The 16,731-nt window shown below is 48.2% G+C and overlaps 1 protein-coding gene across 2 annotated transcripts in view; it reads left to right on the top strand.

Moving 5' to 3' along the window:
• The first annotated feature begins 12,740 nt into the window (after positions 1-12,740).
• DOCK5 (dedicator of cytokinesis 5) overlaps positions 12,741-16,731 on the top strand; it is an 89,635-nt gene continuing 85,644 nt past the window's right edge. For both annotated transcript variants that reach the window (XM_033081440.1, XM_033081441.1), the window contains exon 1: positions 12,741-12,817. In XM_033081440.1, coding sequence (XP_032937331.1) covers positions 12,775-12,817 — 43 coding nt within the window. In that variant the 5' untranslated portion in view covers positions 12,741-12,774. The remainder of the gene's footprint in view (positions 12,818-16,731) is intronic.

Consider the following 16,731-nt stretch of genomic DNA (forward strand, 5'->3'; position numbering starts at 1 on the left):
CCCAGCTGGTTTATAAACCATGGCCATGAACAGGAGATATCCCATGAGATAAAGAACACTGCCCCAGCTGGTTTATAAACCATGGCCATGAACAGGAGATATCCCATGAGATAAAGAACACTGCCCCAGCTGGTTTCAATGGATGCCCATTAGCAGAATATCTCCCACAGAGATCAGGATCACTGCCCCACCCTCAGCAGATGGTCATAGAATAGAAACCTTTTATTACACTCTATATTGGAACCCAAGACAACTAGAAAAACTCGACATGAGCATTTACACCATGTATTCTTCCAGAGCCTTAAACCTGACAGCAAATCAGCTGTTAATGAGTGATGTAGCCACGTTCTCAGCTCAAATGTGGTGACTGGAATGGTAGAACCAACAATTTAGGGGTAGACACAGCTGGTGTTGATCCTGCAGCACAGTTTAGAGCCAAAGAAGAGCCAGATGTTCATTCCTGGGTGTGTCCTTCCTTCTCCTCCCGAGGCAGAGCCCAGGTCACTCAGCACAAATGTGCAGGGGTGGCCTGAGAGCCAGCCTGGGCTGGATTTTGCATCCAGGGAAAGAGCTGGAGAAAAAACAAAAAAGATTATTCTATTGCCTTTTGAAATCTAAATGGAAAGAGGAAAGAGAAAAGGAGGGAAAGAGATGCGAAAAAAAAAAAAATTATTTTCTTGGCCTCTGAAATCCAAATGGAAACAGAAAAGAAGGGAAGGTACAGCCTAAGATTGTGTAAAATTGTGGCAGCTTTAAAGGCAGTGGCACATCCTGGGGATGCACTGATTTATGTCATGTCAGATGTCAGAGTGCCAGCACTGACGTCAGCTGGGAGCTGGGACATTTTTAGGATTCACTCCTGAATCTCAGGAGGACTGGCTCTGGCAGCACTCTCTGTGCTGCTTGGCTTTTGTTCTCAGCCACTCAAGGTGATCCAGGCTCGTCCTGCATTGCTTCTGTGCTCTGGGAAGGGAATAAATAAATTAGAAAAGCCTGGGGTTCAGAGCTCAGCTAATACAGAAATAGAAACTCCTGCTGTTCTTTTCTCATCAGCAGAGCTTTGCTGAATTGCACCAGCTCCAGCAACTGGGTTTTTTTCAGTTTCAAAAAATTCACTTTTTTCAGCCCTTGATTCCTTTTGAACAAAATGTGGAATATTTTACACTGGTTAAGGATGCTGAACAACTGCAGCAGCGCTGTTAACAAGACTGGGATGTTTATCCATGAAATTAAACCTGTGTTAGCAGACAGCTCTGAGTGTCTGCAGCACATCCCTGCTGGAATGGGGACTCCAGTGGAGAATTCTCCCCCACAGTGGATTTTCCAATCACTATTTTCACTGACATTTCCCAAGTCAGTGAGGACTGGAAGCAGCTATACAAGACTCTCTGAATTTTCCTTTTCTGCTGAAGAAGAAAGGAGTCCCTCAGTCTTGGCAAAGTGGATCAGGAGCCTCCCCAGGAGCTCAGTCTGCTCCTGAACAAAACCTTCCCACGTTCACAGGGCTGGGGATCATCAAAAGCCAGCTGCACTCTGCTCTGCCTGCCCTGAACCACCCACTGTGCCTGAGCCACAGCCCTGAGCTCAGTCTGAGCTGGGTTTGTGTCTTTGAGGAACATTCAGAGGCAGAGATGAAACACTAATCTTAAAGAAATTAGGATTTTAGTTAAAAGTCAGAAGAAACTGGGCCTGAGATAGTTACCCGAAACTTCAATAATTGATTCCTGTCAATTTATGTTTGCTGAGCTGTGCTTGCAATGGGAAAGGATGAAACTGGTAGGTAGGTCCAAAGAACACAAACAATTGCAACCACAAACTCATTCTTTGAAAAATTAGACTATCCCCAGAAATCATTTGTGTTGTCATTGATAGAAAAGGTCAGGGTGAGGAAGACTCACCTTACTTCCTCCCTTTAAGAGAGGTGGGTGATTAATAATTAGTGATTGATAATTAGTGCTGGTAATGGGCTGGAGCTGCTCCCCTATTGAATGAAGGGATGGGACTGCGATGGTTCTGAGGTTGATTTATTGTTCCAAAATGCAAAATCAGACTCGAGGTTGTGAGAATTAGAGAAGTCAGCCACAGCCAAAGTGCTCACGGTTTCTTTGTTACAAAGCCATAAATAAAATTCAAATCCAAAAGAGATTTGCTATGAATTTTATTTTATTTTATTTTATTTTATTTTATTTTATTTTATTTTATTTTATTATTCTATTCTATTCTATTCTATTCTATTCTATTCTATTCTATTCTATTCTATTCTATTCTAATTTCATTTTACTGACCTATCACCTTTATTAACTTTTTCTGCACTGAGTGTGCTTTTATGCAATAAACCATTGCTGCACTCACACATACCTGCTGCTGTTATAACAAACTCCAAATCCACCCTGCACAATTCCATTCCTACATTATAGAAGTCATGGAATTTTTACCTAAAATATGAAATTTTAATCTAAATTTTTGCCTATTTTATCTAACACAGTTTCTTACTGACTTAAGGCATATTTTTACCTACAACCACAGGAACATAAATCTATAATTTTTCCACTTAATGTCTGTCTAATTCTGTTTTTGCATCCATCCAAGCTTTGTCCAAGGCTGCAAAACCCAAAGCCTTCAGTGCCTGTGGAAGTTTCCACTTTTCCTTTTTCCTTTTTCATTTTTCTTTTTTCTTTTTCCTTTTCCTTTTTCCCTTTTCCCCTTTTTTATTTTCATTTTTTTCTTTTTCCTTTTCCTTTTTTCCTTTTTCCTTTTTTCCTTTTTTCCTTTTTCCTTTTTTCCTTTTTTCCCTTTTTCTCCTTTTCCCTTTTTTCCTTTTTCCTTTTCTTTTTTTTCCCTTTTTTCCTTTTTTCCTCTTTCCTTTCTCCTTTTCTCTGTCCTACAGGCAAAGTCTCTCCTTGTCACACGGTGCCACCTTCTGAGCACGGCAGAGTGGCACAGCCACTGCTCCTGCAAGGCTCCCAGTGCTCCCAGTGCTCCCAGTGCTCCCAGTGCTCCCAGTGCCCCCAGCACTTCACAGTCACTCCCAGTACTCCCAGTGGTTCCCAGTCACTCCCAGTCACTCCCAGTGCTCCCAGTGCTCCCAGTCACTCCCAGTGCTCCCAGTGTTCCCAGTGGCTCCCAGTCACTCCCAGCGCTTCCCAATCATTCCCAGTCACTCCCAATGGCTCCCAGTTGCTCCTAGTAATTCCCAGTGGCTCCCAGTAACTCCCAGTGGCTCCCAGTCACTCCCAATGGCTCCCAGTCACTCCCAGTGGCTCCCAGTGGCTCCCAGTCACTCCCAGTGGCTCCCAGTGGCTCCCAGTCACTCCCAGAGGCTCCCAGTGCTTCCCAAACAGTCCCAGTCACTCCCAGTCACTCCTAGTCGCTCCCAGTCACTCCCAGTGGCTGCCAGTCACTCCCAGTGCTTCCCAAACACTCCCAGTGGCTCCCAGTGGCTTCCAGTCACTCCCAGTGGCTCCCAGTCACTTCCAGTGGTTCCCAGCGGCTCCCAGTGATTCCCAGTGTCTCCCAGTAACTCCCAGTGCTCCCAGTCACTCCCAGTCACTTCCAGTGGCTCCCAGTGCTTCCCAGTGGCTCCCAGTCACTCCCAGTGTCTCTCAGTGACTTCCAGTCACTCTCAGTGCTTCCCAGTCACTCCCAGTGGCTCCCAGTAACTCCCAGTGCTTCCCAATCACTCCCAGTCACTCCCACTGCTTCCCAGTGGCTCCCAGTCACTCCCAGTGCCCCCAGTCACTCCCAGTGGCTCCCAGTGCCCCCAGTCACTCCCAATGGCTCCCAGTGGTTCCCAGTGGCTCCCAGTAACTCCCAGTGCTTCCCAATCACTCCCAGTGGCTCCCAGTGGCTCCCAGTCACTCCCAATGGCTCCCAGTCACTTCCAGTGGTTCCCAGCGGCTCCCAGTGGTTCCCAGTGGCTCCCAGTAACTCCCAGTGCTTCCCAATCACTCCCAGTGCTTCCCAGTGGCTCCCAGTGGCTCCCAGTGCTTCCCAGTGGCTCCCAGTGGCTCCCAGTGCTTCCCAATCACTCCCAGTGACTCTCAGTGCTTCCCAGTCACTCCCAGTGGCTCCCAGTCACTCCCAGTGTTCCCAGTGCTTCCCAGTCGCTCTCAGCCACTCCCAGGAGTGACAGGAGAAAAAAAAAATTAAAAAAGAACAAAGAAATAAAATACTACTGCTTTAAAAAAAGGGACTAATTGATTGCCCTCTGCTGAGGGCACATCCCAAGAATTATCAGGAGCTCCTTTCCAGCCTTGGCAGTGCTGATGAAATGTGGGCACAGCCTCCCCCTGCTGAGGACACTTTCGGGAACAAGGCATTAAAGATGCAGGAGCTGCATTAAAAATAAAATAATCGATATCCAGGAGCCAGCTGTGACGGATGGACACCACAGGCTCCTCCTGACAGGAAATTCAGAATTAGCCAGGGGTTAGTAATGAAAATGCTGCCAGAACTTCCTCCTGTTAATGTTCCCCGTGGTCAGGGGAGGGAGGGAGGGGAGGAATTACTGGCACAGAAAGGAAAATGTGAATTCAGAGTCTGGAATCCTTGTGGCACCTCTGGGTTGGGGCAGTGCCACCCTGGCTCTGCAGGAAAAAAGGGGGAACTGGAAAAATTCCACCTGAACTGACAGTGCTGTAAATAAGAGAGTTTCTGCCCCAAATCTCATTGAATTTTTATCTTTTTAACCCAAACATCCCTCCTGATCATCTCAGCTCCTCCTGTTGGCAGAACACCTTTTTGTTCTTCGTGCTGCACCCAGCCCAGCCCAGCTCTCCTTTTTGGGCAGTAATCAGCAATTCCCTGATCTTCTCCTTCATCCTTGGCAATTCCCTGATTGATCTTCTCCTTTATCCTTAACAATTCCCTGATTTTCTCCTTCATCCTTAACAATTCCCTGATTTTCTCCTTCATCCTTGGCAATTCCCTCATCTTCTCCTTCATCCTTAACAATTTCCTGATCTTCTCCTTCATCCTTACCAATTCCCTGATTGATTTTCTCCTTCATCCTTAACAATTCCCTGATCTTCTCCATCATCCTTTATTTTTTCCCAGTGGAACTCCTCCCACAGGCGGGTGAGAAATGCCACGAGAGCCGAGTTTGTTCTTCCATCAGGACACAAACTGAGCTCTGGTTACCAACCCAGCTGAATTTCCATGGGAAATGGGAACAGCAGAAGCCCCACAGAAGCTCAGCACTGGAATTGGGCATTTTATCAGCAATACCTTCCTAAAAAACTTTTATTTTCCCAGCAATTACTAGGGCAGAGAGCACAGGGGGGCCCAGGCACATTCTCAGTGTCATAAAATTCATTTTGATGTGGGGACATTTCTGATGCTGTTCCAAATTCCCTGCTGCCTTTGCACAGCCCCAAACCATTAATGGAGCTGCTCTGGGGAATTCCCTGCACAGGAAAAAAAAATAAAAATATGTGTGAATGTTGGATTTTTAATATGGATGGAAACAAGGGGCCAAACCCAACCCTGAGGAAAAGGAAAAAGGGGAGAGGAAAAAGAAGGAAAGGAAAGGAAAGGAAATTCAAGGAAAGGAAATTAAAGGAAAGGAAATTCAAGGAAATTCAAGGAAAGGAAATTCAAGGAAAGGAAATTCAAGGAAAGGAAAGGAAATTCAAGGAAAGGAAATTCAAGGAAAGGAAATTCAAGGAAAGGAAAGGAAATTCAAGGAAATTCAAGGAAAGAAAATTCAAGGAAATTCAAGGCAAGGCAAGGCAAGGCAAGGCAAGGCAAGGCAAGGCAAGGCAAGGCAAGGCAAGGCAAGGCAAGGCAAGGCAAGGAAAGGAAAGGAAAGGAAAGGAGTGACACAGATCTTTGTCTCCAAATAATTTGTAATAAAAGCTGGGAGCACTAACACTCCATTCCTGCCAAGCTTGTTCACTCTTTTATTTCCTAGAAACAGTCACAACTTGCAGCCCAGGAGTTTTGATGATGAGATTTTACCCAAGGCACTGACTTGCAAACCTTCCATCAAACTCTCAGCAGCCTTCCAGGCAGAGGGAAGTGCCTTTGCTGTTTATGGGATGCTTGAAAGGAAGATAAAACAATTCTGCTGCAGGGGAGAACCTCGGCACGGTGACTTCAAAGGCGTCAGCCAGGTGGAATTCGTGTCACTGGAGATGGAATTCGTGTCACAGGAGTGGAATTCATGTCACAGGAGTGGAATTCATGTCACAACCCTCCCTGACACTGCTGGGACAGAGGCTCAGGGTGTGGAGTGTGAAAAAAAGGCAAAATAATTCCTGTCAGTGAATCTGAGAGCTGAGGAACAAATCTGGCTCCCAGCAGGAACCTTGGAGGGTTTTATCCAACCTTGGAGGGTTTTTCCCAGCCCTGGAGGTTTTATCCAACCTTGGAGATTTTTCCCAACCTTGGAGGCTTTTCCCAGCCCTGGAGGTTTTATCCAGTCTTGGGGGATTTATCCAACCTTGGAGAGATTTATCCAGCCATGGAGGTTTTTCCCAAGCCTGGAGGTTTTATCCAACAATGCCCTGCCTGGTTTCAATGGATGCCCATTAGCAGAATATCTCCCACAGAGATCAGGATCACTGCCCCACCCTCAGCAGATGGTGACAGAACAGAAACCTTTGATCACATCCTGTATTTTAACGTGAGACTTATAATCAGGTGCAGCTTATAATCGTGAAATTACTGTAATTTCTTTACAATTTTTTCTCTCCCCTGTCCAGCTGGGAACAAGTTTGTCAGAGCTGGGTTGTGGTGCCTGTAAATTAAACTGTAAATTAATTTTAATTAATGAACTCTGCCCTTTCTCACAGCTTGGAGGCAGCCAGGAGAGCTGGTGGCACTCAGAGAGAGGTTTTGATGAAGAAAATGTTTACAAATAGCCCTGACACCTCAAAAGGAGCTGCCAAGAGGGAAATGCAAACCAAAAATCCACAGCAGCACAGAGCTGGGTAACAAAATGTGCAGTGGAATATTGAGCCAGAGCAAATCTGGGCAGTGAGGTTGTCAGATAACATCTCACATTGTTCCAGGATAAAACGAGTTCAGGCAGATGGATTAACCCACTGCTTTCTGTTTTTGTGGGTATTTGCATATTTAATTTTCCACCCTACTCTGCTACTTTTTGTGTGTGGGGGTTGGAAATGAAGAGCTCAATTCTTATCAGGGCTGATCATTCATCTTCAGGAGGGGCTGACTAATTGCATTAATGAACAGATGGCTTTTGTTGTGAGAGCTTTTGGTTGGCTTCATTATTTTATTTTATTTTTTCTCCAGTTTCCATGTCCTTTCTCTTGCTAAAATATAAACTGATTTATTAAAATACAAACTGATTTATTCTTTTCTGTTTGCACATGCACAGAACCTGGATTGAGAGGATCCAGACTGATCGAGGAAAGTTCTTGAGCATTATCCCAGAAAAAAAATCCTTTTTTTTCCTTTTACCATCGTTTCAGTGACACTTCAACCCGCTGTAATTTTGATTTGGACACAGGAGGGCACCAGAATTCCATTCTTAAACTTCAGTTGTGCCACAAAAAAAAAAAAAAAAAAAAAAAAAAAAAAAAAAAAAGAAAGAGGATTTCAGAAAAGTCTGTGAGAACGAGGCTTCTTTTTAATGACTTTAACTTCACATTTAAAATTTAAAGATAGGATTTATTTTGGCAGCCTCATCCTTTGACCCAGGAGTAAAATGAATTCTTTAGAGCCCTAAAAATGTGGGTGAACCTCAGTCACTCAAATTCTGATTTGCCCCATGACCACAGAATTGGGGTTTGATGTGGCTGAGAGTTAATTTCTGCTCTAACTTTAATTAGAATTTAATTATTTATCCTGCTTTTGCTCGGGGCAGAGATGAACTAGCTCTCCATCAATGAAACAAGAGAGAAAATTAGAAGGAAAACATGGATTTGGTGATTAAAAAAACTGAAATACAAGATTTTCTGAAATAACTGCAACTTCAAGAGATAAAAAAACTGAAATAAAATATTTTCTGAAATAACTGCAACTTCAAGAGATAAAAAAAACTGAAATAAAAGATTTTCTGAAATAATTGCAGCTTTCAGTGATTAAAAGCTGAAATAAAATATTTTCTGAAATAACTGAAGCTTTGAGTGATAAAAAAACAGAAATAAAAGATTTTCTGAAATAACTGCAGCTTTGAGCAATAAAAAAAATTAAAATATTTTCTGAAATAACTGCAACTTTCAGTGATAAAAAAACTGAAATAAAAGATTTTCAGCTTTCAGTTAGAGCTCAGCTCGCTTCCTGACATTTCAAATCCTGATTATTTGATGGAGCATCCCCCAAATTCCCCCACTTGGGTAAAACCAGAACTCCAGTTGCTACTTGCCTGCCTTTCATGCTCTGCTCTGGTTTTCATTTGCTGCCAAGAATTTGTTCCACCTGGGCTGGAAAAACACTGGCACAACTCAGGGAGCTTATCTAAAAATCTAAAAATTTAAAATTCAGGGATCTTCCAGGGAAATCTGGCCTGTCAGCTCCACTCCTGAGCACAGAATTCTTGAAAAAGCTTCAGTGTCTCCATAAAAACTTTTAATTTTTTAATGATCTCAGATCTCAGCAGGTTCCTCGTGTCCCCCTCTCATGGTTTGTCCTTTTTTTTTTTGGGTTGTGCTGCAGAAATCAATGCCCAGGCCAAATAAAAGAAAATAAATAAAGAAATAAAGAAATAAAGAAATAAATAAAACTGCTTCTCTCAGGAAAGAAACAGTTTTTGGTTTTGCTCTGCTGAGGACGAACATTGTAAATTATTCTTTGTGTTTGCACACACAGGGCACCTAGAATTTCAGCCAGGAGTTTTTCACTCCAAGTTTTGATGAGATTTAACATTTGTGAGTTGTTCCATCCGCCCTGGAGGGGTGGCTGGGTGTTGGATGGAAGGGAATGCAGAATGATCCAAAAATCCCCATTTTCCTCTGCTTCTCTTGTTGCCAAACACTGCAAAAAAAAAAAAAAAAAAGCCACAGAAAAGCCACATCCCCATGGAGGCAGGGAATATTTTGAAATCCAGGAGGTCCCAAATCAGACCTGGTTTATTGTCCTCACATCCCTCTCCATGTGCAGGCCTCCCAGCCCTTTGCAATATCAATATTTCCATTTACAGAGCCTGGGGGACTCTCTCAGAGCAAAACACACCAATATTTTCTCTGCACACAGCTGGGATGTCCCATCCCATGAAGAGGGGACCTGGCAGGGTGTGTGAGCCCCCAGCTCCAGGCACCACTCAACCTTTAACCACTGCAGCTTTTTCTGCATGAGAACAATGATTTTCTGTGCCAGGACAAGGTCTGAGCGTGGCTGGCTGCGTTGTTTTTTATAAATAACAAATCAGTTAAGCAGCTCCAGCTTGCAAATCTCGTTTCTTTTCCCTGCCACGCTCTGTCTGAGCCTCAGGTGCTGCAGGGAGCATTTTGGGACCTGCAGCCAAGACCCAAACATCATTTCAGGGCTTCTGTGAGCTGGGTGTGACATCCCTGAGTGTGACAGACCCAGCTGTGTCCCTGGGAGGTGACAGATCAGCACTGTGACCAAAGCAGGGCATGGCACTGGGGCTGGGTGACACTGAGTGTGTGCAGCTGCCTGCTTTGATTTGGGGTTATTTGTCAGAGCAAATTGCTGCTAATTCATTCTTATTTATGCTGCAGTGAAGGGGAAGGAAAACTGAACTTTCTGGAAACACAGGTGGGAGTTGGGAGAACTCTGAACACGCCAGGCTGGAATCAGAGAGATCCAAAGAGATCAGCCCAGGAGCTGAGCAGGAACTCTGCCCTGGTGCCTCTCACTTACAGTGGGAAATATTCAAAAATGATCTTTGATTAATCAAAAATGATGGCTCCAGATCTTCACAGTGCAATCCACAGGTTTTCAATGCAATGGAAGAAGAGCTCAGATGTTAAAATATCCTGAATGATCGTTGTTCTCTCTGATGAGAGATGTGCTGTGCATGGAGGGGGCTGTGAGGAGACTGAAATCCCCTGCACCCTTGTTGTTCCAGGATTCTGACACAGCCCAAACCCACCCAGCACAGCCCTAAGGGAAGGGTGAACAATGGGATTTAACCCTTTAGGTGTCACTGAGCATCCCCATCCCATCCCAGCACACACAGGACCCAGGGGGGTGCAAGGAGAGGAGACTGAAATTCCTTCCACCCTCGTTATTCCAGATTCTGACACAGCCCAAACCCACCCAGCACAGCCCTAAGGGATGGGGAGAGCCCGGATCTCGGGTTTGGAACAACGGGATTTAACTCCTTAGGTGTCACTGAGCATCCCCATCCCATCTGAGCACACACAGGACCCCCCAGGCCGGTTCTGCTGCCCTGCAGAACCCGGGTCCTGCCCAGCTGTGCCCCCAGCTCCAGCTGTTTAACTCCCAGCCCTCCTGGAGTGGCAGTCCCAGCCCTGGAGTGGAGCTTTGCGTCACCCAGAGCCAATCTCCAGAACATCGAGTCTCCTCCAGCGCAGCCCTGTGACCATTTCCCAGATGCCTGGAGTGCTTTCCGAGCAACCTCCCTGTTTTCTTAGCTATTAATGAGTTACTTTGAACAGCCAGCAGCCTTGGAGCGAGCCGAGCTGCTGGAGGGGGTTGGGATGAGATGGGAATTGAGGTCTCTCCCAATCCAAACCATTCCGTGATTGTGGAAGGGGCTCAGGGATCACTGATCCAACCCAGACACCCCAAAATCCCACCCTGGGCATCCCTGGAGTGGTGTCCGAACTCTCCTGGAGCTCTGGCAGCCTCTGCCCATTGCCTGGGGAGCCTGGGCAGTGCCCAGCACCCTCTGGGGGAAGAAACTTTCCCAAAATCCAACCTTTCCCTAAATCCAACCTTTCCCAAAATCCAACCTTTCCCAAAATCCAACCTTTCACTGATCCCCAACTTTTCCCTGATCCCCAAGCTCCCCCTGATCCCCAAACTTTTCCCTGATCCCCAAACTTTTCCCTGATGCCCACTCTGTCCCTGATTCCCAATCATTCCCTGAGTCCCAAACTTTTCCCTGATCCCCGATTCCCGCCCTGTCCCCGATCCCCGCTCTCTCACGGGCACTGAACCCTTCATTTTCAGAGCCATCGGGACCATTTCCTCTTGCTCACAACCCGAACCCAGCTCTGTCCCGGCTCTGTCCCGGCTCTGTCCCGCGGTTCTGTCCCGCGGTTCTGTCCCCGTTCTGTCCCGCGGTTCTGTCCCGGTTCTGTCCCCGTTCTGCCCCGGCTCTGTCCAGGTTGTGTCCCCGTTCTGTCCCGGCTTTGTCCCGCGGTTCTGTCCTGGTTCTGTCCCCGTTCTGTCCCGCGGTTCTGTCCGGGCTCTGTCCCGGCTCTGTCCCACGCTTCTGTCCCGGTTCTTTCCCACGCTTCTGTCCCGCGGTTCTGTCCCGGCTCTGTCCCCGTTCTGTCCCGTCTCTGTCCCGCGGTTCTGTCCCGGTTCTGTCCCGGTTCTGTCCCGGTTCTGTCCCGCGGTTCTGTCCGGGCTCTGTCCCGCGGTTCTGTCCGGGCTCTGTCCGGGCTCTGTCCCGGCTCTGTCCCGGTTCTGTCCCGTCTCTCTCCCGCGGTTCTGTCCCGGTTCTGTCCCCGTTCTGTCCCGTCTCTGTCCCGGTTCTGTCCCTGTTCTGTCCCCGGTTCTGTCCCCGGTTCTGTCCCGGCTCTGCTGGTCCCGGTGCCGGGGCGGGGCCGTGCGGGGCAGGTGATGCCGGCGGGGCGGAGAGAGCCGCCTCTTCCCTTCTTCCTCCTCCTCCTTCTTTTCTTCCTCCTCCTTCTTTTCTTCCTCCTCCTTCTTTTCCTCCTCCTCCTCCTCCCCTCCCCTCCCGCTCCTCGCTCGGCGCCCGGGGGGAGCTGCCGAAAGTTGGGCGTGTGCCGGGCGGCGCTGGGAGCGACTTTGGGACTGAGTTTGGGACTGAGTTTGGGATTGATTTGGGGAGCCGGGAGCGGATCCGGGGTTCGGGAGGCGATCCCGGAGCGGGGCATGGCTGAGCAGCCCGGGCTGCCCGGCCCGCGGCTCCAGCGCGGGGCTGCGGCGGGCGGGGGGCGGCGCTGAGCGGAGCCGGGACCGCCGGGACCACCGGGACCGCCGGGACCAACCGGGACCAGCCGGGACCCCCGAACCCAGCCGGGATCGCCGGGACCAACCGGGACCCCCGAACCCAGCCGGGATCGCCGGGACCAACCGGGACCAGCCGGGACCCCCGAACCCAGCCGGGAACCGCCGGGACCATCGGAACCAGCTGGGACCCGCCGGGACCACCGGGACCAACTGGGACCAACCGGGACCGCCGGGACCAACCGGGACCAGCCGGGACCACCGGGACCACCGGGACCAGCCGGGACCAACCGGGACCAGCCGGGACCCCCGAACCCAGCCGGGAACCGCCGGGACCATCGGAACCCAGCTGGGACCATCGGAACCAACCGGGACCACCGGAACCAGCCGGGACCACCGGGACCATCGGAACCAACCGGGACCACCGGCACCAGCCGGGACCAGCTGGGACCAACCGGGACCCCTGAACCACCGGGACCCCCTAACCCAGCCGGGACCCGCCGGGACCAGCTGGGACCAAGTGGGACCACCGGGACCCCCGAACCCAGCCGGGACCACCGGGACCAACCGGAACCAACCGGGATCCCTGGAACCAACCGGGACCCCCGAACTGCTGGGACCCACGGAACTGCCGGGACCCGCAAAATCAGCTAAGACCTCCTGACCCCGCCCGGAGCCCCTAAACCCGCTGGGACCCCCGGAACCACCGGGACCCGCCGGGACCCCCGGACCGCCGGCATGGCCCGCTGGATCCCCACCAAGCGCGAGAAGTACGGGGTCGGTGAGTGAGTGAGTGCCGGCCGGGATTGCCCCGGACCCGTGCATCCCATCCCGAAATCCCATCCCAAAATCCCATCCCAAAATCCCATCCCAAAATCCCATCCCAAAATCCCATCCCAAAATCCTATCCCGAAATCCCATCCCGAAATCCCATCCCATCCCTTTCCCTTCCCGGATCTTTCCCCGCAGCGCTCGGCCGGTTTCACCCCGGTACTCCCGGGCATCCTTTGGTTTCTGTCCCATTCCCCATCCCTGTGTCCTCTCCTGAATCCATCCCTGTGGATGGAAGCGCTGCTGCGTGTCCATCGCTGCAATCCCACCAAGTTTTATGGTTTTGCCTCTGCAATCCCACCAAGTTTTATGGTTTTGCCTCTCCGGCAAGTTTTACACTGAAAAAAGCTCTAACACAGCAGAAAAAAAATAATAATCTATTGGTGTGGCTGGAGGGAGATGTGGAAATAGATAAGGGGGTGTCGTGGGCAAGTTGAGGGTTCTGGGTGACATCTTTGGCAAGGGCTGGAAATTCTGATTTGGGGTGAGGGACGGGGAAAGCCTGAGTGGAAATGTCCCAAGCCAGGCTGGGACAGTGGGACGTGTCCCTGCCATGGCAGAAGTGAAACTGGGTGAGCTCTGAGCTCCTTCCGACCCGAACCATTCTGTGATTGACGCCTGGGACCTGCCCGTGCTCAGTTTGGAAGGATTTTCCTCAGTGCTGGTCTCTAACAGGAACAGAGCCCTGCGGTGCTGCTTGAGTGGCTTGAGAGTTTGAAACCCGCAGTTTGGAGGTTGGTGCTGAGAACTGGGCAGGGAGCACTTGGCAGGAAGCCACTAATGACACAGAGAGCTTTTGATAATTTATTTTACTCACAGCACTCTTCTGGTGCTCACCGACGTGTGAATAAATGACTAATTCTGCGTTTGCAGAGTGCTCAGTGCCCCAGCCCCCATGAGGGTGTTCAGCCCACCAGTTTGGAGGTGAAAAACCTCACCCTGCTTGATTTTCACAGCAAATTCGAGCTGGGTTCTCTCAGCTCAGGAGCATTTTACACCACTCAGCCTTATCTGGTTTCTCCAGGTAACTGCAGGGTGTGGATTGCTGGCACCATGAACTTTGTTTCGTGCTGTTTATCCGTGGAAGTGTGTGCAACCAGCTGAGGTGGCTGTGGGCATCTGTAATCCCCAAACTTTGCTGGCTAATCAGATCACCCATATCCTGCCGGGGTGATTGGTGTTTCCTGAGCACACCTTTGAGCTCAGCTCAGCTCAGCATGGCCTTGGGCAGCAGGTGAATCACAGGCACGCCTCTGCCTTGCCTTTCCTTCTCCTTTCCTTCTCCTTTTCCTTCTCCTTTTCCTTCTCCTTTTCCTTCTCCTTCTTTTTCCTTCTCCTTCTTTTTCCTTCTCCTTTTCCTTCTCCTTTTCCTTCTCCTTTTCCTTCTCCTTTTCCTTCTCCTTTTCCTTCTCCTTTTCCTTCTCCTTTTCCTTCTCCTTTTCCTTCTCCTTTTCCTTCTCCTTTTCCTTCTCCTTTTCCTTCTCCTTTTCCTTCTCCTTTTCCTTCTCCTTTTCCTTCTCCTTTTCCTTCTCCTTTTCCTTCTCCTTTTCCTTCTCCTTTCCCTCTCCTTTTATTTCCCCCCCCAGGTGACATGGGGGCTGTCCTGCTGCAGCTCTGGGGTTGAATTTGCAGCCAGGCTTGATGAGGTTGATCCACAGGCAGTGACAGCATTATTTATTCCTATATATAGGGATTTATTACAGGAATTATTCCTATATAGGGAATGATTTAAGCCTGACTTTGTTTTGACTCACTTGCATGGTAATTTTGTCAATTTGGTAATTGCAGACTTGAGGAGTTTCTTATCTCCAAGTGCATTCCGTGCTGAAGGACCCAGCTCTCACTGCTTTGGGGTGATTTTGGAGGGGTTGATGAGGATTGAGAGGGAGGTTTGAGGTTTTGGGCTGGGACTTTACCCGTGGTGAAGTGGCTGCAAGGAGGGGAATGCCCTGGTTTGTGTGGGTTTGTGACACATGAGTGACAAATGAAGTGCAAAGACACAACTTGTGTTGAGAAAGAAAAGACTGAGTGGGGATCCCAGCAATCCACATGAACATCTCCAGAGGGTGCCAGGATGGTGCCAGACCCTTCCCAGGGATGGCCAAAAAACAAAACACGAGTTCCACCTCACCATGAGGAAAAACTTCTTCCATGGAGGTGGCAGAGCCCTGCTGGAATCTCCTTCTCTGGAAGTGTGACCTGCTCCAGCTGAGCTGGCCTTGGGCTGGGTGAGCTCCAGAGCTCCCTCCCAACCCTAAATATTCTGGGATTCTGCAAAAGAACACCCAGATTGTAGCTGCTGGTGATCTCTGCTTTGGGAACTGGTGTAGAACTCCCTGGATTTATTTAGCAACTGGTGCAGAACTCCTTGGATTCATTTGGGAACTGGTGTAGAACTCCTTGGATTTATTTAGGAACTGGTGTAGAACTCCTTGGATTTATTTGGGAAGTGGTGTAAAACTCCTTGGGTTTATTTAGGAACTGGTGTAGAACTCCTTGGATTTATTTGGGAACTGGTGTAAAACTCCTTGGATTTATTTGAGAACTGGTGTGGAAATCCTTGGATTTATTTGAGAACTGGTGTAGAATTCCTTGGATTCATTTGGGAACTGGTGTAGAACTCCTTGGATTTATTTGGGAACTGGTGTAGAACTCCTTGGGTTTATTTGAGAACTGGTGTGGAAATCCTTGGATTTATTTGAGAACTGGTGTGGAAATCCTTGGATTTATTTGAGAACTGGTGTAGAATTCCTTGGATTCATTTGGGAACTGGTGTAGAACTCCTTGGATTTATTTGGGAACTGGTGTAGAACTCCTTGGATTTATTTGGGAACTGGTGTAGAACTCCTTGGATTTATTTGGGAAGTGGTGTAGAACTCGTTGGGTTTATTTAGGAACTGGTGTAGAACTCCTTGGATTTATTTGAGAACTGGTGTGGAAATCCTTTGATTTATTTGAGAACTGGTGTGGAAATCCTTGGATTTATTTGAGAACTGGTGTAGAATTCCTTGGATTCATTTGGGAACTGGTGTAGAACTCCTTGGATTTATTTGGGAACTGGTGTAGAACTCCTTGGATTTATTTGGGAGCTGGTGTAGAACTCCTTGGATTTATTTAGGAACTGGTGTAGAACTCCTTGGATTTATTTGGGAACTGGTGTGGAAATCCTTGGATTTATTTGAGAACTGGTGTAGAATTCCTTGGATTCGTTTGGGAACTGCTGTAGAACTCCTTGGATTTATTTGAGAACTGGTGTGGAAATCCTTGGATTTATTTGGGAACTAGTGTAGAATTCCTTGGGTTTATTTGGGAACTGGTGTAGAACTCCTTGGATTCATTTAGGAACTGGTGTAGAACTCCTTGGATTTATTTAGGAACTGGTGCAGAACTCCTTGGGTTTATTTGGGAACTGGTGCAGAACTCCTTGGATTTATTTGGGAACTGGTGTAGAACTCCTTGGATTTATTTGGGAACTGGTGCAGAACTCCTTGGGTTTATTTGGAAACTGGTGTAGAACTCCTTGGATTTATTTAGGAACTGGTGCAGAACTCCTTGGATTCATTTAGGAACTGGTGTAGAACTCCTTGGATTCATTTGGGAACTGGTGTAGAACTCCTTGGATTTATTTAGGAACTGGTGTAGAACTCCTTGGATTTATTTGGGAAGTGGTGTAAAACTCCTTGGGTTTATTTGGGAACTGGTGTAGAACTCCTTGGATTTATTTGAGAACTGGTGTGGAAATCCTTGGATTTATTTGAGAACTGGTGTAGAATTCCTTGGATTCATTTGGGAGCTGGTGTAGAACTCCTTGGATTTATTTGGGAGCTGGTGTAGAACTCCTTGGATTTATTTGGGAACTGGTGT

Source organism: Catharus ustulatus, chromosome 27, assembly GCF_009819885.2.
Source record: "Catharus ustulatus isolate bCatUst1 chromosome 27, bCatUst1.pri.v2, whole genome shotgun sequence".
Taxonomy (NCBI): domain Eukaryota; kingdom Metazoa; phylum Chordata; class Aves; order Passeriformes; family Turdidae; genus Catharus; species Catharus ustulatus.